Genomic DNA, 25,321 nt, shown 5'->3' with positions numbered 1-25,321 from the left:
CACTGACTTTTCTCCTCTGAGTGTACGAATGCAATAGTGAAAAGTGTGCAGATGTTTTGATTTCTTTGCATCCAGCACCTTTTAGACGTGTGATGATGAGAAGCTCCAAAAAAAACAAAAAAAAAAAGTCCACATTTGTCCCAAAATATCAGATATCTTGAGCTTGTCACATCTTTCTTGTGTGAATGCATGTGTTGGGATGAATCGGCTAAAAGGATAAGGCTGGTTTTATTCTACATTTTTATTATTGTCACTAAATCCCACGTCCAGACCAAAACCAGCAGTGTGTTAGTCCGCCTGTAAATATCTTCTACCTTTACTTAACCGTCTGTGGCTCTCCAAGCCCACTGGCCCCTAATGAAGATGCACAGTAAATCTTAAAAACAGCTCACAAAGTATTTAGTTCCATTTTCTTAAAAAAGGCTCAGTAACTTTTCTTAAAACAGCTGGTCACTGTAGTTTTTAGCCCAAGTTCCTCAAACGGGAGTAAATAGTGCATTTGTGGGGCGACTATTTTTAGCAGCTACTCAGTACACATGTGGTGTTCTTGTGAGTATTTGTGGCAGCAGGACAGTGTGTGTAGGGCTGACACAAAATAAACTACAGTGTGTGTGTTCATTGTTATGAAGGAACATGTCACCCAGCACAACAGTGTGACTCATTGATGTGTTTTTTTAATAGTTCTTGGACAACAATGGAGGAATGAGATATATCGGGGTTTGGATACACAGACAATAACTTGTTAGTAGGATCAGTTAACTGTTCCTTTTTCTTTTAATGGGGTTTGTTGACAATAAGAAAACTATGGATATCATCAGCTTTATCCTTTAAAATATTTGACCTATTGGAGGATTCAGCGACTACTCCTGCTTGGGTTTTCTCCTCCTGCACAGTCGACAGCACAGGAATCGTATTGATCCCACCACAGCTGCTGTCAGCAGCAACAGGATAGCTAACAAAAAGCCTATTACGTCCACAGAATAATAAGCATACTTGGGCATCTTATAAGACTCAGTGCGTAAATGCGGAGCTCCTTTGTGTCTCATAACAAACTCGATCCAGAACACTGCAGTTTCCAAAGGATGCATTGGCTTATCCCGATGGAGATCAGAGAGATGCTTCATTGTGTTCCTGTAGGAGGGATTTTGAATAACTTCTTGTATTGCTTCCAGAAAGTTCTGGCGGGTGAGTTTGGTGGCATCCACCACCTTGATAGCTCCTCGTGTTTCCAATCTCAAGACGTTTTCGAACTGGTCAAACAGAAGAGGAATGCCTATCATCGGAACTCCATGGTAGATGGACTCATAGATCCCATTAGCACCACCATGGGCCACAAAGGCTTTGATCTTCGGGTGACCCAAGAGGTCGTTCTGGGGCATCCATTTCACCAGAAGGGTATTGTTGCCCAGATTGTTGGGGCGCTCGCCGGCATGCCTCCATATGACCTTTTGAGGAATTTGGGCAAAGGCCGCAGCGATTTCGGAAGTTATTTCTACAGGTAGACCTTGGACCAGTGTACCTAGAGACATCAGGATGAACCCATGCTCTCCTGAACTTTGAACAAACTCCTCCAGCTCTGATGATAAAGGCTTAAACGGCTTACACTGAAAACCACCAATGTAGATGATGTTTGGCATGGTGGGTCTGGGGAATTCAAAGACAAAGTCCACCCTCATGAGCCAGATGTCTGCACCTTGTAGGAGGTCATAGAAGTTCACATCTGGACCAAAGTACCTGTCCACCAGTCTATCATAGGGAGGGCATACTATTAACCTGTCAATGCACATGTTGAGGAAATAGTGCAATGTATTTTTGAATCTTTGCCCAAAGTGCATCTTATCCGATGCAACATGACCTGAAGTTGGGACGTAGGATAATGGAGATGGAGCGACCAGAAAATGCCCATCTCCACTGGTGATCCACCGCACGTTAAAAACGGTCGGCAGCTTAAGTTCATGGGCCAGCAGAACCCCTACAGGCAAGCCCGGGTCCAAAAGAACCATGTCAAAGTGAGTATCACGAATACTCTGCATTAGAGTCTTGTTCTCAAATATTTCTTCACCCAACAGGCTGGCCTGTTGGTGAATCTTTGACAGCGCACCAAGAATTTCCCAGTAGAAGGAGAAGCCCATCAGAGTTCCCTGCTGTTTCTGGATCGCCAGCATCTTGACCAGGAGGGTAACGAAAAAGTCCTGCTTCTCTAAGCTGATGGCTTCTGGCAGGACAACGGTGATGGAGCGGTAATGTGGTGCCTTTTCTTTGATGTACCAGCTGGTGGCCGTGCGGACCACGGTGACCTCATGGCCCCTGGCGTGGAGGCTCTGGATCAGCAGGTCCATGTTGATCCAGTGGCTGCCATCCACCGGGAACACCAGGATCTTTCCAGCCTGGACACTAGGACTCGTCAGGAGGGACACACTCACCGCCAAAAGAAGAACAGAAAGTCCTGGGACGCTCCCCATGGATTAACCCTGAGGAAAAGAATTAAATGTGCACGTTTAATGTGAGTAACTGTAAATTTTACGGTAGTAACCAACTATGATGAGTCCTTATTTTATGCTTGATGTGTAAATTATCTCTATTGAATTCCTTCCAGCTGACAAACATATTTAACCAGCTGGGAATCGCAACCTGCCACAACAAGCACTGTCATGGACTCAGGGCCGTAGCTGACACTGATGGTGTAGCATTACATTCATTTGGCTTTTATCCAAAGCAGCTTTTCAATAAGTTCATAATAACATCGTGTATCTCTTTTGAACAGGTAACTACAAGCGTGTCCACTGCTACAGAAGAAATGCCTAAAGGTTGTTTTTGTTTGTTTGTTTGTTTTGAGTTTGTTTTGGAATGAGACATAACTAAGTCCTGGTAAAGGTTCTTGAGATGTGGAGAGGCTCAACCTCTGACACACGGGAGCAACAATCTGGCGACAACCGATCAGACTCTTTGTAACTGCCTCGAGATACAAAAGCGCAGAGCTGTTTTCTTCTACATAAAATGGAAGAAAAGCTGATCATCACTGTCAGAAACTTCACAATAACACTTTAATGAGCCACCGGCACCAGAATAAGAAGAACAATGCTTGGTAACACGTCACTGGGGAAATAAAACACTATGTCGTGCTGCCTTTATAGTGGCAAGAGAAAATAAAGAGAAAATAGAGAGAAAAGAATTGCTCAATAAGAGCTGAATAAATATAAATTATGTGCCCAAGGCAATCATGCACACGGGCGTCAGGCTCTCAGAAGAGTTAGAAAAAGCATTTCTTCGTGAAGGGAAATAATAATCTACAACAATATACACGTGCAGTTAATTAAATAAATAAACTGAAAAATTCAAATGATTATGAAATTTTTCAGACCTTTTTATGTCTCTTGGTGACTTTAAATCATGACCTCTGTATTTCTAAAGTCGTGGCTACACTACCAGCCTGACTGTTAGAGTAGGTGTCAATAACTAATCTGAATTTAGAAAAACAATGAGAAGTAGTTTAAAGCTGCAGCGATTAGTTGATTCATTGATTTGTCGATCGACAGAAAATGAATCGGCAACTAGTTCAACAATCAAATAACTGGCTAAGTCACTTTCGAAGAAAGAGACTGCCGGACGTTTGCCGGTTCAAGGCCTTGACACGCGAGAAATTTTTGCTTTTCTTGGCTTTAAATTACTGTAAATGTATTTTTTGGGGGTTTCGGACATTTGTGAACGTCGCTTTGGACTCCAGGATGTTGCGACGACTAAATGATTAATCGATGAATTGTGAAAATGCTCTCAGCCAGTCTGAAAAGCCTCCTGTGTGACCCATGTTGTTTTCATTAACAAGAAAAAAGTCATGGGCTTTAACATCTCTAAACCCCATTTTCCTACATGGTGTCTGTGGCTGGGATTTGCATATGAAACCAGAGAGGAAGCTGCTACACGGACGCCAGGAAAGAAACAAGACAGAAACCCTGAAAAGTGGCATCAACAGCCCAAAGTCCAGTGGAATCCATGCACTGACTAATGCCTGGTGTTCCTATGGTCTCTAATCTCATCAACTGCGTTCAGCAGGGATTTGCTAACGGGTCACATACATTCATCACATAACAACAGGAAAAAAAAATACCCTCAAGAGCTCAGTTACTGCCTGTTTATGGTCAAGAGAGCTTAAAAAAAAGAAAGAAATCTAACAGCCGGCACGATCCTGCCTACGGATCAGCCACTTCCAAGAATCCAGAACTGTTGAAAAATAGCTCGAGTCCTGCACGAGTCAGTTTCAGCAAAGTGGCGGCGAAAACAAGTGTCAACGGACCAAGACAGACTTCTGTTTTCTGCAATGCTGTGAAGGCCTTTAACTGAGTTGGTTAATGTATTGTAGAAAAATTGAAAGTTTTGTGACCTACCTTAAATCCCTGAAACGATGGAAAAATGTACTTTGAGCCCTCTCAGGACCAGTGTGCGTGAACGGAAAAGAATCCAAACTCCAAACCCGATTACCCTGTTACATAAGTAACAGAGGGAGGTGGTCACGGGGCGGGCGGTGGGGGGTTGAATGGCGTTCAGATGTACATGAGTAACTCTGACTGGTGTTTCCTGAGGGAAAATATCTGGCTCTGCCTCATTGTCTTCCCCAGCGAGTCGCTACCTTTGTCTGCCTGCTGTTCGGTGCTGGGCAGGTTGTGTAAACTGGGTTTATCAGAGCTTTTTCACAGAAAAAACAAAAAAACTGCTGCCTGTTGCCAGTAGGAGACTGAGAAGAGCAGTGAGACTGGAGCAAGCCACGGACCTGTGGCCATAAAACCAAAACAATGAGGTGAAAGATGCTAAAAGGCTCCGTGGAGATGAGGGCAACTGCAGGGTTGGGTTGTAATTCTCTGTGGGTTCATCACTCATTCATATTACACACTCACCCCCCCCCCATTGACGTAGCGCAGCTTTAAAGCCAGACCATGTAACTTTTGCTGGACAGCGCACTCCACAGAATCCCATGACTGTCTGGAGACTGGTTTGAAGACATCGTCATGAGGTGATGTAGCTAAGAGTGAGTGGAAAGGGGGCCACAAACACACGTGATGCTGTTCACCGGTAACAGGCCACGGTTATCTCTGGTGCCTCCTCTAGCGAGCCTCCCTTCACGCACAGTGAAACCTTCACTGACGGTCCAGAATGTGGCAGCGCGTCGGCCGAAAACAGACACGTCAGTCCGCTGCTCGTGGACCTCCACTGGTTACCCATGGCCGCCCCAGGTCGAATTCAAGTCTACAGGGTGGACTTCTGGGTCTGCACCCGTCTACAAAACCCTTTCAGTGTATCTACTAAGGCACGGGTGTGTTTTATGGTCGAAGATTTCAACTGTCGTAAAAGACTCCCTTCACAGAACATGCAGGTGTAGTCTTAGACAGGTTGTCCGACGTGCACCACATCGGACAAGCTCAGATCCGATCAGACTTTGGTTCCCCGATGTGCTGTGGTGTAGCCTCGCCTGCAGTAGATCACTTCACCTTGGAAAGAGCTGTTGTGCTTCTACCCTGCACATTTATCACTACCACAAAACAAAAAGGTCATAATCTCTGCCAAGTTTATCTAAAGTAAATGTTACCAGAGCTGCTGCTTCACTTACTGTTTAATTGACCTTGTTAATCGATTGTTTATCCAATCTGGTGTTTTGCAAATAACAATCAAATGAATAAAATGCTTTTTCTTAAAGCTGTGACCATGTCCGACATGATGCCGGTCGAAGGACTGCAACCAGCTCCAACGACTCAATGACTCCTTTGAGCCTTTAGCTGTCACCTGGGCCATCTCAGCCGGGCGTCCACTTCTAGGGAGAGTAGTCACGGCACTAAATCATCTCCACTTACAGACAGCTTGTCCGACTGAGGACTGACGAGCGTCCAAACTCCTTTGAGAAGACTCTGCAAACCCTCTCCAGCGTCGTGCGAATCCTCGATCCTGGGTCCTAAGTCTCCCGGGACTTTTTCTTTTGCGAGGCCCGGTTCGCGGCAGCGGACTTCGCCTCGGGAACATCGCGCTCAAGGCGACCGAGAGTGTCGGAGTAGCTCCAACCCGAAAAAAACCTCCAGCCCGGTTTTCGTTGACTGGACAGCCGGGTTTGCCTGTAGCCACTTTTCACTGATGGAAAAAAAATCATAAAAATGGATGTTTGAATGACGTGGTCGGCGCGGACAAGAACAGCACGATGATGTTTGAGTTATCAGTTGAAGCCGAACCGCGTTTGTTCGCGGTTGTAACTTCTCAGATGAAGATCTGGACGTATTCTAAGACAAACTTCCACATAAATGCCGGTTATTCGCTTCCTTTTTGCGGCCACAGGGAATGAAACGTGGATAAAAACCTCGCTGATGCTTTTCGCCCTCACTGTGTCTTTAAGTGGAGCCTACTGAGGAGCAGCAATGGCGGTGGGCCCCCTGAGTGGACTTCCTTCCTGCAAGAAAACAGTGAACCCTGAAACCCATGTCGAAACCGCTCCTGCTTCCTCACTCGGAGCTCGTGTGTTCACGAAATGGCAATTCACTCACAGCTCCTCGGCGCCACACGGAGAGAGAGATAGAGAGTGAGTGTGTGAGTGTGTGTGAGTGAGTGTGTAGGCCCGACACGTCCCGGGGCGTTTCACCGCCGGATCCGCGACATGGCACGTTTTTACGCCCTGGCCGCGGCCGCCATGCTCCTCGCTGGAGGGTGGCGCCGGTGCGCGGCTGATGTCGGGGATTTCGCTCCCTGCCTGGGGTTCTTCTACAGGTCCTGGCCCCCCAAAGGTCTGGCCGGGACGCCGATCTGCCAGCGCTTCAGCAACCGGTACCGATTCGCCACGTTGTACGACCGACAGCGCCGCTCCCCGTGGCTCTCAGCCTACGTGTTCACGCCGCCGGCGGGAAAGAGGCCGTCGGCCTCCTGGAAGTATGAGCCGCAGGTGAGGAAGCTCGGACGTCGTCCGCTTGTCTGGGTCACGGATTTAAAACGCGAGCGGCACGTCCCGTGAAAAGAGCGTCAAAGACAGTGGAGGGGGGGGGAGATGGGAGGTAGGTGGGACAGGTGGGACAGGTGGAGACGCATGTCGTGTTCAGATGTGTCTTCAACTTTACACCTGGTTTCACTTCGCCTTAACGAGACGCCACGTTATTCCCTAACACGTTCAAAAGGCCAGGACCCCCCCCCCACGGAAACAAACGACCGAGACGTTCAGTCCGACTCGTTGTGTCGCAGCTCGGCCGCAGTTTGATTTATTTCACACCGGTGGTGAAGACTGGAGCTGCGGTTTTTAGGCCGTAAATAGAAAGAAAATGAGGAAATGAGCCGCAGTGCATGGAGACCTGCCTCGTGTGTGTGTGTGTGTGTGTGTGTGTGTGTGAGACATGTTGAAGCAGCACACACACACTGAAGGCTGCGGCCACAGGTTTTGGCCGTGACCAGGGTCAGGCCTTGGCTACTGTTTCCGGGAGAGTGAGGATTTTAATCACCTCATCTCACCATATCAGGTGAACGTAAATTTCTCACGGGCTTTTGGAGCCTGACTCTGCTACTTTTTACACTCAACATCAAGTGTTTTTAGGCAAAAATTAATAATAATAATACATTTGTTAAATTCAAATAAAACAGATGGATTTAGTAGGTTTTTTTTCCACTGGAATTTTATTCCTGGCAGCGTCCTGAAGGCTTTGAAACCATCACGTAGAGGGAAAACTTTTTTTCTCACATGACATTTGTGGTCCCCAGAAAATGAATCCCCGTGACTGTGGAGATCCTCTGACTTTTCCGCGGGCGTCACCGTGAGGTTCACGCATCCATGTTCCCCTCAGGATGAAGTGACGTACGAGCTCGTAACTTTTTAACTGGCGCCATCGTCAGGTCGAAATGTTTAATTTGTCCGATTCTTTGTCCGAATAATTCTGGCCCTATTTTGTGAGAGTCAGTTCCCCCCCTGAGCTACACAGTGACACAATAACGTCATCGCTGTTTTCTTCCACTCTCCACCCAACAGTTGGCCTACCCAGGGGCTGATGGGAACATGATCCCCTTCCCCCCGGGCCCCGTGGACCAGAACGTGGTGGAAAGCCAGGCGGTGGAGCTGGACTACATCAATTCCACCTACTCCCGTGGCCACTTGAACCCCAGCCTTCACCACCGGAGCCGCGAGGACCGCAACGCCACCTTCACCCTCACAAATGTGGTTCCTCAGAAGGTGGGCTCCAACGAAGGGCCCTGGGAGATCCTGGAGCAGACCGTCAACAAAACCTTAGCGGCCTACTGCCTCGGGGAGGCTTACGTAGTGACTGGCGTCATCCCCTACCGGACCGGGGAGCGCTGGCTCAAGAATCATCGGGTGGCTGTGCCCGAGTACATGTGGTCGGCCTACTGCTGCCCGAACTACAACGACAGTCTCCCAGAAGAGCTGAAGGACGCCTTTCCCACGTACGCTGCCATCGGCCGCAACGACCGCAACAGCACCGAGGAGATCGTGCCTGTTAGCAAGACGGCTAAGAAGCAGTTCAGGGGCTACGATGTGAGACGGATGCCACTGGAAACACTTGAGATGTATCTGAAGGACAGGTTCAGCACCGTCGTCAGCGTGTTTTATGAGCAGTGCTCGGGATCAGACTGATCCTGCACGGATGCAGGCGGAGACGTCCAGATTACGAGGCGACAGTAATGACATTCTTCAAGAGTTGGTGCTCATTTTTATTTCATTCGGACTAACTATAAGTGCCGAGTATTTTTTTTTCAACAAGTTTCCAAAAGTGTTAAGAATGACCGTTTTAGGAAAGGATCAGTCGTACACAGCTGTCTGCCGCCGCTGTGGCCAGGCTGATGCACAACAGCTACTGGGTTCAGACTGGGAAAGATTGTGATCAGCGCAAAAAACAACTGGCAGCGGCTGGATCTGAGGACTTGAGATTAGAATCTCTACATATCAAACGCGAAATCATTTTATGTGCCGACACTCAGACTGGAATAGACCTGGTCCAACTTGGTCCCATCGGCCGTTCCGGTCAAACCTCCATGATCGGCTGAGCGGTCGTAAAGCGCGTCCCCGCCTCGACGGACTGACAAAGGCCATTGTCAGGATTCTGCTCGACGGCCTCTGATGAAGGCTTCAGTGATCAGAACGTGATCTGGTTCTTTTCTTTTTCTTTTTTTTTTTGTTTTAACCACTGGTGTGCTGCCGTTTCACCTGAATTTGTTTTGAGGAAACAAACGCAAGACGAAGCAACAATAGCTTTTAATTGGAAACAGGATGTGAACTTCATGCTACTTCTCCTCCTGACAGACAGTAGTCACAATTCACGTGCAGTTAGCTTAGCTTAGCATAGAGACTGGAAACCGGGGGAAACGGCTAGCCTGGCTCTGTCTACAGCGGACAAAATTCACCTACCAGCACAGCTGAAGCTCAATAATTAACATGTTGCATCAGTTTAATCCAGAGTGTAAAACCAACCGTTTTTTTGTCCCAGTGCGGTGACTTCCTGGCAGGTAACCCTCGGTAAAACCTTTTCTTGCTGTTTCTACACCTTGGGTTTTGTATGAAATTAAACAAAGAAGCTATGACGTGCTAATCCCCAAGTTTGAGAGTTGCTGGCAGGCAGATTTTCTTACCTTTACACAGAGCCAGGCCGGCTGTTTCCCCCCGTTTCCGGTCTTTATGCTAAGCTAAGCTAACTGGCTGCTGGTTGTAGCCTTATATTTGACATGCAGACATAAGAGTGCTATCAATCTTCTCATCTAAAGACCTGACCAGAGCAGACAGAGTTGGTGTGGAAAGCAGCACTTACCTCATAGAAACACATCTATCTATCTGTGTATCCAGCCACCAAATGCTCTGGACCGCTAGATGGTGCCCTTGTGCAATGCATGGAGCTGGTGGATATCGGTTTGTACCGACTTCTGGTGACTGTGCACTGCAACTCAAAGGGGGGATTTACCTTGAAGTTTCGTCTGTACAGAATCCACTGCTTATTAAAAAAACACAAAAAAACCCACCATGATTATCTTGTAAGTTGATTTGTCTCTTATGATTTACTAAGTGACGTAAATGATCTTTCTTTTGATTTTTTTTTTTAATATTTAAAAGTGAAATCACACTTTAATAGACTAATTTGCAAGAGGCGTAGGTGTTGGAAGTTTTCTGATCATGAGGATGTGAAAGAAGAAATTATATCTGTTCTTCAAATCGAGATCAAATTCATAAAATGCAGAGATGACTCATTTTGAAAAACTTGCGCCACAATTTGGACTCAAAGTTTTTTTTTTTGTTTGTTTTTTTCTCTTGTAATGATTCACTAAGACACAGTTTTTTTTCGCATCAGTTACGGATTTATTCCATGAACAGATGGTACAATAAAACAGTTGTGCAAAGGGTTAAACACATCTAACACTCCACACTGGTGTTTTAAACCGGATTTACTTTGACAAAAACGAATCGCCAGCTCAGTATTGTTGGTGCATCTGGGGCGAGAAGAGCTTGTCCCACACCTCCACTTTCAAGATGGCCCTGCCCATCGGGGACATGGTGGCCTTGATGTCCAGGCTGGCGCCCTCATACGTGATCCCAGAGCCGTTGGCCTCCTCCCGTACAAATCCCTCCTGTTTTTTGTTGTAATACATCTCTTTGTACAGCGCCTCGTTGCACTCTTTGCCCTCTCTGTAGATTCCCACCGCCAGCCAGTTCTTGTACATGTTGTAGTCGTAGGGCACGGAGAACATTATGGCTATCGTCTCCTTGGCGCAGTTGGTGTGCTTCTCAAACAGGTCGTAGGTCAGGACGCCCACCGCGCCAGAGGTCTTGGCGCTGGTCTTGCTGAAGTTGCACACTTCGGTTTTCAGTGGGCGCACGGTGGGTTGGGGTGGGCTGTGGCAGTTGCCACTCTCCAGATAAACCCTTTTTTTTTTTTTTTTTTCCAACAGCAAAAAAAAAAAAAAAGGAATGAAAGAAAGAGGGAAAGTCAGATGACAAATTGGTAGACTCATTTTGGGAAACAGGTTTAGTTTTTTCAAGCTGCGGTTATATTTGAAACCCCAGTGGATCCATGCAAAAGGAACCCAACATGCAGTTACAGCCGTCTTGAAAGCGTTGCACCTACTTGGGGTCCACTAAGCAGTAGTTATTGGTGAGGTTGGTGATCTCGATGGTGACGTTTCTTCGGCTGGTGAGGTTGGCGGCCAAAGCCTCTGCTGATTCACTCATGTTCTCGCTTGTTAAAGCTGTGACAGAGCAAGAGACGTGTGAAATGTGAACTGCGGATCTGTATTACGATGCAGCGGAGCCGTGAAACCTGCACATACTGCTGTTAACGGTTCCCCTCCGTAAAAGACGTAACGCGTTAAATCCTTCTACAACACAGAAATTCTTGTCAATGAACCCCCAAGTACAGCGTTGGCTTACCTGTCCGGATCACAGGTGTGCTTCTCACTCGGGCAGTGCCAGATCTGAAACGCCGGGTTCACACTCTCGATCATTCTTGTCGGGGAATGTGCGACACCCAGAACTGTCTCCACCCACAGCCCGCTCCCTGTGTTCTCCTGTCACTCAACAACTCGGGCTTTTTGTCTCGTCTTCGTGTCAGGTATGTGCAGCATAAGCAGACGTGAAGACAGGGCGGAACCAGCGATGACCACATAACTGAGGTTTTTTGTTTTCCTACTGTTTGCATTTCCGTGACGCATACCTCAGTGTCTCCTTTTGTTTTCAGGTCTGTTCAGACCTGTTGTTTTTTTACCGTCTGCCTCGGGAGACGAACATGAAATACCTCTACACAGCCTGCGCTGCAGTCTGACTGACATTGTGTTTGTCGTACTCATTTCACTCAAAGTGAAGTATGATTCATGCTACGTCCGCTGAGGACGTGTAAATCTTTTCATTTACTTTTCATTTCGTTCTCTGTTGTTACTGCGTGTGAAGTTTTCGGCCCAAATTAAAGACGATACAATAAAAGACAAGGACAAGAAATCGATCGAACACTTCTTTTTATTTTTATTATTCATTTAAAGCACCCATGCATGACATGAATGAGAGAAAAAATCTTCAACTGTGTTCTTACAAGTTATTCCACACCAGCACACTCGTCTGGTGCAGAGCTTTTTACTCTCAGAGCAGAACAAACAGGACCCATCAGCCCATCTTGTCATACAGCTCAAGTTTAATTATAGCTCTGCCCTCGTCAGACATGCAGGCCCTCACGTCCACTGTTTTCCCTCTGTGCTTCACCCCCGAGCCGTCGGCCTCGTGGCGCGCAAAGTTGGTGAAATCTTTCCCCTCGTACATGAGCTTGAACAGCTTCTTGTCGCAGGCCTGCGTGTGGTCAAAGACGCCCACCCCCAGCCAGTTCTTGTAGAAGTTGTAGTCGAAGGGCACCGAGAACATGACAGCCATCAGCTCTTTGCATTGGCGGTTGTGCATGTCGAACAGGTCGTAGGTCAGGACGCCCACGGCCCCCGATGCCGTGTTGTCGTCCTTGGTGAAAGAGCACACCTCGGTCCTGGTGGTGCGCACGGTGGGCTGTGGTGGGCTGAAGGGAAAGCCGCTTTCCATGTAAACCCTGGAGAGTAGAAGGGGGGAGATCCAGTCACTAGAGTGCTTAGTTAGATCATTTACTTAAGTAAAAGTACTAATACCACTATGTAAAAATACTCCATTACAAGTAAAAGTCCTGTGAAGTCAGAAATATTATCAGCAAATTGTACTTAAAGTATCAAAAGTAACTTGTTCTGCAGGAAAATTGGTCCCTGTGACTGAGACATTGTGCAATAATACTAAGGTGGAGCTGGTTTTAACCACTTCATGTAGTCCAGTGGTTCCCGAACGGGGAGAGTAAAAAAGGAGTAAAGAGTAAATCCTCTAATGTTTCCTTCTGAAAATGTAGTGGACTATAAGTAGTGTACAATGGAAGTACTCAAGCAATACAAGTACTTCAGAATTGAACTTAAGTTCGGTACTTGAGTAAATGTACTTAGTTACTTTCCAGCACTTGCAGTCATGCAGAAAATGGATTCAAGTAGATTTCAGACACCGTGTGGACTGTCTTTAATGGTTCAGGCTAACACGCCATCATGCAGAGCAGCTTAGTGCTGGAGCAAGAGCCCTCGCTCTCTGCCAGCGCTTCTTACTTGGGGTTGACGAGGCAGTACAAGGTGCTGACGTTGGTGATCTCCACGGTGCAGTTGCGGTTGGTGGTGAGCATGACAGAGTGGGACTCCGCGTTCTCGGGCATGGCGACGGCTGCTGGAAACGGCTGAACGACAGAGGCAGGGAAGAGCTGTGGACAGCGGAAACGGATCAGGTTTTTACGTCTCTCTTTTTAAGAATCCGCCCTGAAGCTCCTCGTTAAATGCGCCAATCCCTGCTTAGGCTGGAACGTGCACCTGATGTGCTACATTCTCTGTTTCGACAACATCTTCTGCTAAGTAGCCTTAAGGCAGTCGTTCTACATACACACTCTGACGTGGGGATGAAGTGCTGTGCATCCAGAGCGCGAGAAATTACCGGCAAGCAAACATCACCGAGGGAAACTACATCATCTCGACGCAAGATGAAGTTCTACCTTCACCTCCACCGACCATTATTACAGACACTGATCCACTAACGTTACCAAAACAGTCCCAGCCCTAGCAAACACCGCATAACTATGTCAAAATAAATGTACTTACTTCACGTTATGCCACAAACACACACACACACACACACACAAAACACACGCAGGGTGGTAGAGAGTCCTCTGAAAGGAGGTCGGAGTCTGGTCTGGAGGCAAGTGAGAAGACACACCCTCTCAGTCCCTCACGGTAACGCCTCACACACTAGGTGTGTGTGTGAGCTCCCGCTGGGCGTGACCGTGTTTTCAGAAGACATCTGCACCAGTGAACACGTGGTGTCAGCTTTGTGTGGTAACGTTCGAGTCTTAAGACGACAGTCACAGTGACGGAAGCATTTGGTATTTTCTCGAGTGCGATTTAACGGTTCAGTGCTCGCGAACGCTGGACGGAAAAGTACTCGGCAGGTCAGGCCTCGGGGGTTGACACTTGCCGGGTGAAATACCGGGATGTCTGGTAGGATTTAAGGCGTAAAGAGAAGCAGCCACACCCGTCAGGCCGTCGATGCGTCTCCCGATGGCGCTAACTCGTTTCAGTTGAAGCCCAACCCCTCCGGACCAGTTCATCTGAAAGAACGAGTTATGGCGGTTGGTGATAAATCTCGGTTTTCGGTTCATTTCTTACATGCACACTCAATCTTTTCACTGTGGGCTTAAGAGTGTTTTCACAGTGCTCCTGTCATGTTTGAGTGCATTCCACTGCGAATGAGCACAGCCTGATGCCGCAGAACCTTCTCCCTTAACGTCTGGGCGTATAAACTCTCAGTCTTTAACTGGTTTCTGGGCTTCATCTAGAGTACAGGAGGTCACCGAAAGAGACGCAAAAAGACACAAAAAGACCATTTAGAGACACAAAACTACCGCAAAGAGACATAAAACGACCACAAAGAGACAAAAAAATTCTGCAAAGACACACAAACACACCACAGCGAGACACAAAATAATCTGAAAAAGATGCAAAATTAGTACGACTACAAAGAGACGCATAACAACAGCAAAGATAGAAAAAAGAGACAAAACAACAACATTGTTTGTAGTCGACCCCTCAGACTTATCGTGTGACCCTTTTTAGGGGCCGGACCTCTAGGCTGGGAACCGGTGGACTTTAGATTGCCTTGTACATAAAGTAGGTAAAGCTGACTCCACCTCCAGCAGCGACGACAGTAGCATCAGTCTAATAACGTCATATGTGATAGCACATCAGTCAGAACGAGTGCTGTTACTTTGGTACTTTGATGCTTTTAGTGCATCGGCTGATAATTAGCTGATGATGCTTCTCTGCTTTTACCGAAGCAGGATTTTGAATGCACGACTTTTATATGTACATGAGTATTTTTACATTGTTGTGCTGCTGCTTTGGCTCAGATAAAGGATCTGACTACGTCTTCCACCACTGCAGACACATACCTGTTCTCTGTGCCTGCGTATTCTTGGACTGAGACGAGACAAACCCTGAACTGAGGCTGGGAATCAAACTTTCTCGCCGTCTGTAAAGCAAAGAGTGCCGCTAACCACGGAGCCACAGTGCCATGAAAAAGATCTTCTGGTGGCCGAGGGGTTTAAAGACACTGACCATGGGATTCAGGTCTGGTTGGGGACGTTCGTTGCACGTAAGGTTATTCGTTCGCTTCGGTTTTCATCGTGTCTTCAGATCAAAAAGCTTCTCAGTCTTTTTATCACCTCGGCAAAACTCCGTATTCATGGAAGTGCAGTCAAGGAAAACCATCTTTAAAATGAAAGCATTCAGCACCTATCGACCCCCCCGAAGCCCGACCGTGTCTTCCAGAAATTCAGTTGATGTACTGCTAATTTACAAGAGAAAATTTGGGAAGTTTCAGAATAAATGTAAGGCCACCATCAACATAATAAGGAAGTCTGGTGAATGAACGTTCGAATCTGCCAATTTGCGAAATGTTGACAAGGTATTTTATTATTTTATTACCTAAATTGCAAAGCATCATCTTGTAAATTGCTAAAGCTAAATCACAAGTAAAATAAGAGTAGAAGAGAGGCTGTGTTGTAGTTAAGACCAGGTGACGGACATGCACGTGGAACGGGAGCTAATCAAGGACAGGGGTTAACGTACAAGCCGTCACTTGTTTTATGAAAAGCTGTAACAACATTCAGGGCCCCACAGCCCGAGGATTATCTTCTTAAACGAGGAATCGAACCGCGATACTCTGGCGGCCCCTTGAAACATCTGGGAGGAGGAAGATCACGCGCGTAAACATGTTCTGTGTTCAAACAGCGCCCGAACCCTGGGTTGTTCTCTGACAGGATATTTAAATAGTTCAGTTATCAAGTCAACGCCCGTGTCGCCTGTGCTCTTGCCCTTCTCTCACTTGTAGGATTTTAGCGCCATCTTATGGTGAAATCGATTCCCTGCAAAAGCGCTGGATGAAGTCTCCCTCGGTCCCTCTGGCTTTCTCGACCACATGAACTCGCTGCTTCTCTTTGTTAAAAAGGTGGTGGCACAGGTTCATCTGAGAGGCACAGATCAGTAAATCACCAGCTTTTGATCTCTCCCACAGTAGAATACAGTAACCTGACACATTAGGGCACCAGAACGGACCTGTAGCGCACACGCAGAGGGATTAACCACGCTCATAAACGACCCCGTGGCTCGGTATGCGTGAGGGGACAAACCTCAACGTTTACATTTAAGGACACAAAAGTGCTGCGAGGAGACAAAAATTAAAAAGAACGATAAATAAATGAAGCTTCCCCTACGGCAGCACCGCCTTTGGTCCAAGTTTTCAAGACACTGAGAAAACACCTCAGTCTTTGCTGGTCGAAAACTTGCATATTTCTCCAAAGAACTAGACTGAAGCTTTAAATCTGTTTGGTATCTTTTCGATTACAGTGAAATTCCCCGTGGAAAGGCCGAAAAGCAAAAACTCTCTATATTAACACTGTAACCGAGCACAGTTAGGCGAACAACAGCCATTACATGCATTTGGAGAAAGATAATTATAAGCTACAACGTCACTTGTGTGAAGTGCTTTAGCAAAACGTCATCTGGATGTTTAGTCACAGGTGTGAAAAGGCTTCGTCGGTGATGCCAGTTGTAAAGGAAGAAAGATTTTCCGATTTATTTCAAGTCAGATGTTTGTACGGTTTATCGATTTACTCATACAAGTGTGAAGCCGTCGTTATTTCTGTTGAGGCTTTGGTGTAAAACAACATTTAAAAACATAAAATATACAAGATGTACAAAATGATGCAGGACAAAGATCATGGCAAAGATTAAGCACGTTCTTAAAAGACAAAAAAAGCCTATGACATGATTCTGTAAAAAGGATTTTAATCCGGCTCTTTTGTTCTTTAGCATAATTAAACATTTAGGAAAATAACCTGATCTGTATCTGCGTTACGAACGTGACAGGTCGTTTATCATTTTTGTTCAAACCTTCCAGAGAGCGGGAGGCGGGTGCGATGGGACACAAAACAACAGAGTTTACTTTAGAGAAAAACGATTCAACCGTTGGAAGTTGGGAGTTGGGAGTTATATAAGGGATTGTTACAGCCGCAAAATACATATAGGTAACAGTAAAGTTGTGTTAACCCCATTTTTGTGGAAGTGCAATGCTACCGATAACTCGCTGGGCTACTCTTTCAATAAATGAGCTCAGTTTATTGAAAGAAAATTTATTTCAGCAAACAGATCTTTGCAAAGCTTTTGTCCATTGAATCTTCAAAGAATATTCTGCAAAAATGTAAAACTACATCCTACATCTGAAAATGCTTACTCTACAAAATGGAGAAATAAGACTCTCAGTGCCACAAATACCACAGAACAACTTCATAAATGAAGTATTGAAATACCCTTTCACAGCAGAGACAAAGCTACATGAAGAATCGGTTAAAAGGGCTACAAGTCAGGTACATGCCGATGGCCACTGGTTCCCAGTTTCTGTGTGGTATGAAAATCATGCCGTGATGTGTCAACGTGTTCAGAAATGAGGCAGACTTGACGTGATGAAATACACAACTCAAAGAAAGGGTAAGAATCAAGAGTCTGAAGAATCAGCTTTTCGTGTCACCGATGGCTAGGAAAAATATGTCCATCCAAAAACATGATCTGTAGCAAACGGTCTAAAACACACAAAACTCTAGAGCCCACGGAAAGACCAGAACAAACAATGTGATAGTGTGTAGTCGCTGGATCCCAGGGCCGATCTTTTAAGAAGGGCTCCCCAATATATGGTTTCATTTTCAACGAGAGCTCGGCCCTTTTCTAAAAACAGCCGGGCACTGTGGTTTTTATAAAACGTTTCTCAAACTGGGGGAAATAGGGCGGTTCCCGGGGACCGTTTACGCCGGCGGATGAATACACATCGGTGCACTAGTTAGTACCTCCCGGCAGCAGGACGGTGCCTGTGCGGGACCGAGTCCAGATAAACAACGTCGCAAGTGCAACAGTGAGGCTCACTCCAGTGTTTTTGACAGTTTTTGGACAACGATGGAGCTCTAAATGTAAAGCCTGAACGTGCCAGGCTTTGATACAGACACAATCAGTCGTAGCGGGATCAATTCATTTTTAGTTTTGGTATTTTGATGGGATTTGTTCTTAATAATGAGAGAACGACTTGCCACCAAGAAAACAAGGAAAAACAGCAGCAGTTCATATCCTCAGCTCGAAGGTTCACTTCCGAGCCCGCGGGGCTCCGGCAGCGATGGATGTCAGACCCGCCTTCTCTCCGGCAGCGATGGATGTCAGACCCGCCTTCTCCGCTATCCATCGGTTATAATTGGTCACTCTGGTGTAAACGCCGGGTCGAAACTCCTTGGCGCAGCCTTCGCCCCAGCTGATAACTCCGAACAGGAAGAACCTGTTGTCGACCTCGCACACCAGAGGCCCTCCGGAGTCTCCCTGTGGGAAAGAGAGACGTGCAGCGTTTAAGGAAATCAGCAAACTGATCTGTGGAAGGCCGATCGAGTCCAGGCGTGCAGGAAATACCTCGCAGGCGTCTTGGCTCCAGTCGGGACGACCGGCACAGAACATGTTTTCGGTGATCATGTTTTCATAATATTCCTTCTGTCGACACACGGCGTCAGCGAGGACGTTCACCTGAGCCTCTCTGAGGTACTGAGACTTGTACCACAAACCTGGAAAGAAGAAAAGCAGTTGAAGGGGGGAAAGAACTAATTATATTTACTTAAGTGCCGGAGTTTCGTTAATTTCCAAGCTGCTGGCGCTTTACTTGAGTTTTCCCCTTTTGGGACAATAGTCGCTTTCCCTCCGCTCCACATTAATAACGCGAGATCAGCTTGAGAATGGAGGTAATTTTTTGATCTTTGGGAGCAGCTTACTGCATGTAACAGACTAATCTAAGCTCAAACGTTCGCTTTAAACCGTTTCACACTGTCTTCTTCGGTGAGTGGAGCCGAGGAAGGCTGTTAAATGTGGCTGAAAGCTCTGAAGAGCGAGAAAGTGGACCTTTGAAATGAGATTTTTAGCCTTGCTAGCAGCACGGCCCCGTGGATGGCAGTGCTGGTCTGTCGGTCAGTTGATCCACCTCTTTGGTCTGAATCTGAAATATCTCAACAACTACTCGATGGGTCTCATTCATGGGACATTCATGGTCCCCAGAGGACGAATCCTCTGGGGACCATGAATTGCCGACCTCTCCTCTGGCACGACTATGAGGTTGACATTAGCGGTTTTGAGGGAAAATCTCAGATTTTTACCAGATGGATCGCCACAAAAGTTTGCGCACGCATTCACTTCCCCTCAGGACGACTTATAATGACTTTGGTGATACTCTGGTTTATCAAAGCGTTTGGTTTTCTTTACAACAAGCATCGCAGCCTCAACGTGGCTGTTAACTCTTAGGGTTGTGTCGTTACACATGGCTGATGGAGGTGAAAACGTTGATTCGTCAGGAAGCTTAAAAGTCTTCTTTCTGTCACTTATTCCTTCCTTTACTCCTTCCTTCTTTCTGTCTCTCTTATTTCCATCTCTAATTATTTCCTCCTCCCTGTTCTTTCTGCCCTCTTTCTATCAGTCTTCCTGTCTTTCCATTGTTGTTTCCAATCTTTATATTATATTCATTATTTTTTCACCCTTCTATATTCTTTCATTCCGTTCTTTCAGTCATCAGTCAACCCAAAAATGGAGATCCAAGGTTTTCTCCAAACAGCAAAAAACTAACTTAAGCTCGAATTGACAGCGGGTCCTTATCTACTGACTCAGGATGGCGAATGTGGACACCACACTCCAAATTTAACTTTGGTCCGGAGCTGTTTTTTCATGGTTTGGGCCCTTTAGTTTCTATTGAGGGACGTCTTAATGCTACAGCATAAAATCATGTCTTACACAACAGTGGGTTTTCAACTTTGTGGCAACAGGTTATGTTTCTCCCTTTCCTGTTTCAACATGTCAGTTCTCCCGTGTACAAAGCCGGCTCCATAAAGAAAGGGTTTTCTCCGTTTGGCATTGAAAACCTTCGCTTGCCCAGACACAGAGCCCTGACCACGGCCCCACCACACGAGTTTGGGTCGACTCGGATAAATGTACTTTTCTGACGGCTCAAGAGTATTCAGAGGACTCTCCTCACCGTGTTTCTCTTTCCCATATCCTGTGATCTCACAGGCGACGCCGGGCTGGAGGCTCTGCCGAGCCGGCGGCAGGCAGACGGTCTTCACCGACTTACTCTCCACTGCGCACTCACCACGTCTGGCCCTCAGCTTCACCAGGGCTGCAAGACAGTTTTCAAGGCATCACTGCTTTGGTTACATTGCACCACCACCGGTACTTAATGCGTTTTAGTCAACGTTACCCCTCTTGGATATTTTAGCTCCACTGTGCAGAACTCGGCAAAACTTGACACCACGAGTCTGCATTTAAATTCACCTGCTGAAAATGTTAAGGCGTGTACCTGCGAGCAAGATTTGTGTCATCGCAGCGAGTTTGGAAGCCAATCCTGGTCTGATAGGCAACTTACACAAGTGTGATGTGGAAACCTGAAGCCTGCATTGCACATTCACTGAGAATGGTCCTTCGCTGATGCAGTTAAACTTTTGAAATCAACAACATTTGAATATTTCATGGATTCTGGATGAAGGCATAGATGTTACTGTAAGGATTGCCAACCAGGTGACTTAACCTTTTTTATGGAAAAACCATGTCAGACACAACGTATTATTATGATTTTTATATGTCTTCAAACATGCCTCTTTTAGCATTCAGAAGCTGATCATACCGATGTCGTTTTTGAAGTTGCCCTCGCTGTTGTCAAACTCTTCATGGACGATGATTTCTTCCACCCTGAACGTCTGCTCCACAGTCGGGTCGGTCTCATTCAGAGCATTTTTCCCCAGGGTGACGGAGAAGCGGTGCTCTTTGGCGTGGGAGCTGAAACACACATTGGCAACAATCAGTCCGGTCATCCTGCTCCTTCTCAGCACCCGCTGTGGTCACGGTAGATGATCTCACTCCCTACCCGTCGGGGAAGCAGTGAGCGGCCGTGAGGACCCAGCAGGCGGAGATCAGACTCCCCCCACAGCGGAAAACCTTCTTCTTGGACTTGGTTCGCCAAAATATGGCAGCGATCCACGGCTGAGATTCCACAGTGGCAACTGTTCCACCCACAATCTTCATCTGCTTTCTTCTGGTGCGCTGGCCACACGTCGACTCTGCAGCCGGGGGATTAAACAAAGTTCAAAACAATCGAGGGGGAAAACAAAGCATGAAAATGGGACATGAAAATGAGTTTAGTAAGGGTTGGTGTTAGAGACCAAGTCTGTTTCCCCATTAACATGTTTCCCCTCACCCTAACTTGAACCTAACCTTATCCCTAACCCCAACCAGTCGCCTCTTATGATGCCTACCCTGACCCCAACCTCACCTAACCCCGACCAGTTATCTCTGCCTACCCCCGAGCCTCACAGTCTATTATTTACTGTTCAGTAAAGGGGGGGAACTCACCCGGCTGTGGCTCTGTGGGTGCAGGCAAAGGTGGAGCTGGAAGTACAAGATCAGAGACATTTTTCAACACTGGCGAAGCATGAACTCTGGGTTACATTTTCTTGGAAGACGGAAAGGAGAAAATAAAACGTACATGTCTCTGAGATACAATGTGGGATATCACAATACTCCCACACCAGCTGCTGGTTTCTCCAAACATAACACCACGGACGCCGTCTGTAGTAAAGATTTCTGCGGGAGAAACAACATCAAACCCATCAAACTAAGATGTGGCATTACAGATGTTAATCACGTGTTTTTCTTTGAGTAGGCTCTGTAGTCCAGAACATTGCATTTGAAATGAAACAATAGCTAAAAGGTTATAAAGCGATGCCCTTCAGCTTTAAAGTCGCTGAAAACATTCATTTTTAGCCCCGCCTCTTGGCCCAAGTCCGGCCCACCTACGTCAGGTGCTACTTCCACGTCTGGACCAATTCTGGCGCACACACACTCAGAAAAATCCTCTTGGCTGTCGGCCAACGCGGGAGAACAACAGCCGGAGTCGGCCCAGACGTAGGAAGCAAGTGGGCCAGGCTCGGCCCGAGGACCCAGGCTTACGTCGGGCCGGAAGTTTCACGTCGCTGCCTGGGCGGGGTCATCCTGTGCGACCAGCAATCACAGAACCCAGACATACTCAAAACAATTAATCGATTATCAGTAGTTGCAGATTCATTTTCTTTGACTGACTACAACAGTAATAAAAAGCCATCAGATGAGAAAGCTTTAAAATTGCCAAAGGGAATGAATGAATAGTCCAGGTCACTCGTTCATATCACCTGAAACTATAAACATATCGACTATCTAAAGTTAAGTAGCTATTGGTTGGTGAGAGAAGAGATGTGCGGTAGTTTGGCAGCTTTAACAGCAAAGCTTTGTAGGTGAATATCATGAGCTGAACTTTTTCCTACTTGTCAGTAAGGAAGTGCTTCCAGCTTTTTGGCACAGTGAGCAGGTGATGAGCATGATAATGGATGTAAACGCCCTCAAATTAAAGCCGAGTCAACACTTCAGCTTCAACAACTCACACTCATCCGGCATTTGCTGCTTTTGTCCAAAGCAACTTGCAATCCCTCCACCCGCGACATACGCACGTCGGAGATTTTTTAAAAGACATTTTTAATGAAATTCGATACCTGTCTCACCGTCATACTGGTGAGAGTATAAAAAAGTAACCCACTCTCCTGGTTTTCGTCGATATTCTCCCCCAGTCAATGAATTTATTGATACTCCCTTCACACTCTTGTCAGCAGCTGTGCCGAACAACAATTCCTATTCACATAACAAATTAAAAAGACTAAAGACAACCTGAAGCCCGGCGATCAGCAGAAACCAATGAAGGAACTTGTTAGGAACACGGTCACTTTAAGACTTTAATACAATTTAAGGCCCTTTTTTTTCCTCGAGGGAACTGAAATTGGTGCTTTTTCCCACTTAAACCTCCGAGGATTGACGGTCAACGCGCTTGTCTGTCCACATGGTAACTGATTTAGCACAAAACCAGAACAAGTCCGTCTGAATCCTTACAGACTGCGTGTTTGGATCAGGACCAATAACGGCCTACCTGCAGTAGTTGTGCCTCCCTGAATTGACATCCGAGGACATGAATCGCTCCCTGGCGTCCGAATCCCACTCCTCACACGTCCGTCCGCTCTTCGACCTAGACACTCTGCCTCTGTAGAAAACTCCTAGACCCTCGTAGCAGTGAGGACCTGCGCCTAAAGGAACTGAAGGTGGTTTGGGATTATGAAACGTCAGGACGATAAATGCAATTCGGTTTGCAGTCGAGCTCCTCACCCGTTTCACACCGTCTCCCCTCAAAACCCTCGGCACACAAGCAAAACATGTGTTCACCGGTGGTCAAGGATGGGACAGAGGTGCCTCCGTGAAGACAGATCCCACCTAGCGAATGACAAGACACACCTCAAGCTCCGTGCGGCGCGAGCTGACTGTAACAGCACCAGGGAGCCCGGAGAAACGTAGAGTCCCTCACCTGAACCTTCAAAGGAAGAGGACAACGAAACCACGGAGGAGAAGGCGGACGAAGAGGAGGAAGTCCAAATAGAGGTTTTGTGGCGCCCTCTTGTCCTCGACGAACCCTTAAAAGAACAAAAGTGTAAAAAAAAGTTAGATTCTTTGAACCCAAATGCAAAATTGCACCGAGCAGGATAAAAACCGTCCTTACTGCTCCGGTGGCTGACAGAGCTGCCAGGGTCCACAGGAAGACCCCCACGTTTGGCGTCGTTATCATGTTGCCCCGCCGCGCAGACTGAAATCCGCGCAGACTCGCAGAGAGCCGGAGCGTGTGACGGCCTCCGCGGGCTTCGCGCTCCTCTGTCGGGCCGTGCGCGGGGAGGAGGGGTCGGGGACGCGATTGGCTGAGGCGCTCTCCGGTATTTGGTTCGGCGGCGGTGAGGAGCCGCTTGCAGGACGAGCGAGTGAGTCAGACTCCACATCGTTAACTCCCGGGAAGCAATTGCTCCGGACGCGGCGGTTTTCCGTGGTCAACTGGACAGATTCCGGATTAGAAAAATGATGAAACGAGTTCTTAAAATATAATTATGACACAACAGGATCCGCGGGCTGTCGGGTTCCCGGAGCCTGCGACGCCTCCGCAGCATCTTCTGGACAACACACTGGTACATGTCCTGACGGTGACCACGCGATGGAGAAACGGCTCCGTTCCTTCATGGCTTTTACCTGGAGTCACGAGGTGTCCGCGATACGCTGTGGAGGTGTTATTCGCAGCCGGATCCTAAAGTTGGATTTTGCATTTGCGAGCAGAGACAACACGAGCAATTAAAACAAGAAACCTGACTCAGAAATCTTCTTTGCTTGTTTGATCCTGTCCTGCTTTGAATGTGTCGCACGCAGTCCTCTAATTTGCCTGGAGTCTTTATACATTTCATTTTTCAGGTATAGATCATTTATAAAACTGTTTCTTTTGTGTGTGTGTGTGTGTGTGTGTGTGTGTGTGTGTGTGTGTGTGTGTGTGTGTGTGTGTGTGTGTGTGTGTGTTCGTGTGTGTGTGTGTGTGTGTGTCCAAGAAGTGCAGCGTGGTGGACACTAATTTGTTCACGTTGTTACTTGGAAAACAACACTGACTTCAGATCCGTCGCCACGACAGCAATTTAAAAAATAAAAATATGATCACAGATGTTTTGGTGGTTACGAACATTGCGCTCGAACCGGTACACACACACACACACACACACACACACACACACACACACACACACACAAAACAATGCCAGGCAGATGAAGAGCAGCTGGTTAAGTTTCACTGTTTATTAAGTTTTTAACTGTCTTTTTTCTTTTCATTCAGAGTTCCAGGTTCATATTTTCTCCAATCAGCAGTTTGCTGTGTATTTAAAAAATGAACTTCCCTCCTCCCGTCGGCAGATCTGTGTCTGGTTTGTCACTAAATATTTCGCATTTTTATTTCAATTAAAACCAACCGAAATGATCATTTGAAAAACGCCGATTTCTGTTGCGTTTGCTAAAAAAAAAACTGCCTGGTGTTGCAGTGAGAAGTCGCACACGGTCCGGTGAAGTCGCTGTTGCTCCAAAACAAAAACCAAAACAAAAACAAAAAAAGTGCCGTGTGCGCTTCTGATGCCGCGGGCAGCTACGGAGAGACGGGTGGCGACGACGAGGGTGACGGAGACGAAGACTTCGGACCCACCGTCTGAAGGGTGTAAGTGGAGGCAGGTTCCTACGGTAAACTCCGCGGACGGAGGCAAATATGTACGTTGGGATCCCGGAAGTCGCTCGGTTT

General features: G+C 46.9%; 5 protein-coding genes across 9 annotated transcripts; 1 reads left to right on the top strand and 4 right to left on the bottom strand.

Annotated features, from left to right (window-relative positions):
• Window positions 1–751: 751 nt before the first annotated feature.
• Window positions 752–6,316, bottom strand: LOC120794141 (UDP-glucuronosyltransferase 1A1-like). Of its 5 annotated transcripts, XM_040134869.1 has the most exons (3): window positions 6,210–6,316; window positions 4,383–6,111; window positions 752–2,471 (listed from the first exon to the last, which is right to left on the bottom strand). In XM_040134869.1, exon 3 carries the CDS (start codon window positions 2,460–2,462, stop codon window positions 861–863), a length of 1,602 nt encoding a protein of 533 aa, XP_039990803.1. In that variant the 5' UTR covers window positions 2,463–2,471; window positions 4,383–6,111; window positions 6,210–6,316; the 3' UTR covers window positions 752–860. The 5 variants fall into 5 exon arrangements, with proteins under 5 accessions (XP_039990803.1, XP_039990804.1, XP_039990805.1 ...); XM_040134870.1 differs by lacking the exon at window positions 6,210–6,316 and having other exon boundaries at window positions 5,841–6,094; XM_040134871.1 differs by lacking the exon at window positions 6,210–6,316 and having other exon boundaries at window positions 5,600–5,643.
• A 295-nt stretch (window positions 6,317–6,611) lies between these two features.
• On the top strand, window positions 6,612–9,974 carry LOC120794142 (endonuclease domain-containing 1 protein-like). The gene is made up of 2 exons (XM_040134874.1): window positions 6,612–6,910; window positions 7,979–9,974. The coding sequence occupies exons 1-2, from the start codon at window positions 6,629–6,631 to the stop codon at window positions 8,597–8,599; spliced, it is 903 nt and encodes a 300-aa protein (XP_039990808.1). The 5' UTR covers window positions 6,612–6,628; the 3' UTR covers window positions 8,600–9,974.
• Window positions 9,975–10,422: 448 nt separating this feature from the next.
• Window positions 10,423–11,179, bottom strand: LOC120794144 (DELTA-stichotoxin-Hcr4a-like). The gene is made up of 2 exons (XM_040134875.1): window positions 11,076–11,179; window positions 10,423–10,873 (listed from the first exon to the last, which is right to left on the bottom strand). The coding sequence occupies exons 1-2, from the start codon at window positions 11,177–11,179 to the stop codon at window positions 10,423–10,425; spliced, it is 555 nt and encodes a 184-aa protein (XP_039990809.1).
• Window positions 11,180–12,036: 857 nt separating this feature from the next.
• Window positions 12,037–13,962, bottom strand: LOC120794585 (bryoporin-like). Its single transcript, XM_040135778.1, has 2 exons — window positions 13,099–13,962; window positions 12,037–12,530 (listed from the first exon to the last, which is right to left on the bottom strand). Exons 1-2 carry the CDS (start codon window positions 13,200–13,202, stop codon window positions 12,104–12,106), a joined length of 531 nt encoding a protein of 176 aa, XP_039991712.1. The 5' UTR covers window positions 13,203–13,962; the 3' UTR covers window positions 12,037–12,103.
• A 4,212-nt stretch (window positions 13,963–18,174) lies between these two features.
• Window positions 18,175–23,884, bottom strand: plaub (plasminogen activator, urokinase b). The gene is made up of 11 exons (XM_040135521.1): window positions 23,729–23,884; window positions 23,537–23,642; window positions 23,341–23,445; window positions 23,108–23,270; window positions 21,641–21,738; window positions 21,508–21,543; window positions 21,023–21,215; window positions 20,783–20,934; window positions 20,138–20,278; window positions 18,538–18,686; window positions 18,175–18,450 (listed from the first exon to the last, which is right to left on the bottom strand). Exons 1-11 carry the CDS (start codon window positions 23,792–23,794, stop codon window positions 18,223–18,225), a joined length of 1,437 nt encoding a protein of 478 aa, XP_039991455.1. The 5' UTR covers window positions 23,795–23,884; the 3' UTR covers window positions 18,175–18,222.
• Between the last annotated feature and the right edge of the window lie 1,437 nt (window positions 23,885–25,321).

The sequence above is a fragment of the Xiphias gladius genome, chromosome 9, assembly GCF_016859285.1.
Source record: "Xiphias gladius isolate SHS-SW01 ecotype Sanya breed wild chromosome 9, ASM1685928v1, whole genome shotgun sequence".
In the NCBI taxonomy this organism is placed as follows: Eukaryota; Metazoa; Chordata; class Actinopteri; order Istiophoriformes; family Xiphiidae; genus Xiphias; species Xiphias gladius.
This window is presented reverse-complemented; position numbering and strand designations above follow the sequence as displayed.

Bases quoted from the DNA above. Each gene is read 5' to 3' on its own strand.
- plaub (XM_040135521.1), bottom strand. From the start codon at position 23,794: ATGATAACGACGCCAAACGTGGGGGTCTTCCTGTGGACCCTGGCAGCT. The intron at 21,216-21,507 runs GTGAGTTCCCCC...CCCCGGCTGCAG, and splicing joins ACCCACAGAGCCACAGCCGG to AGTCGACGTGTGGCCAGCGC. The intron at 18,451-18,537 runs GTATTTCCTGCA...TCTTTCCCACAG, and splicing joins GGAGCCAAGACGCCTGCGAG to GGAGACTCCGGAGGGCCTCT.
- LOC120794141 (XM_040134869.1), bottom strand. From the start codon at position 2,462: ATGGGGAGCGTCCCAGGACTTTCTGTTCTTCTTTTGGCGGTGAGTGTG.
- LOC120794142 (XM_040134874.1), top strand. From the start codon at position 6,629: ATGGCACGTTTTTACGCCCTGGCCGCGGCCGCCATGCTCCTCGCTGGA. The intron at 6,911-7,978 runs GTGAGGAAGCTC...TCCACCCAACAG, and splicing joins CCTGGAAGTATGAGCCGCAG to TTGGCCTACCCAGGGGCTGA.
- LOC120794144 (XM_040134875.1), bottom strand. From the start codon at position 11,179: ATGAGTGAATCAGCAGAGGCTTTGGCCGCCAACCTCACCAGCCGAAGA. The intron at 10,874-11,075 runs GTAGGTGCAACG...AAAAAAAAAAAG, and splicing joins TACTGCTTAGTGGACCCCAA to GGTTTATCTGGAGAGTGGCA.
- LOC120794585 (XM_040135778.1), bottom strand. From the start codon at position 13,202: ATGCCCGAGAACGCGGAGTCCCACTCTGTCATGCTCACCACCAACCGC. The intron at 12,531-13,098 runs GTAAGAAGCGCT...TCTACTCTCCAG, and splicing joins TACTGCCTCGTCAACCCCAA to GGTTTACATGGAAAGCGGCT.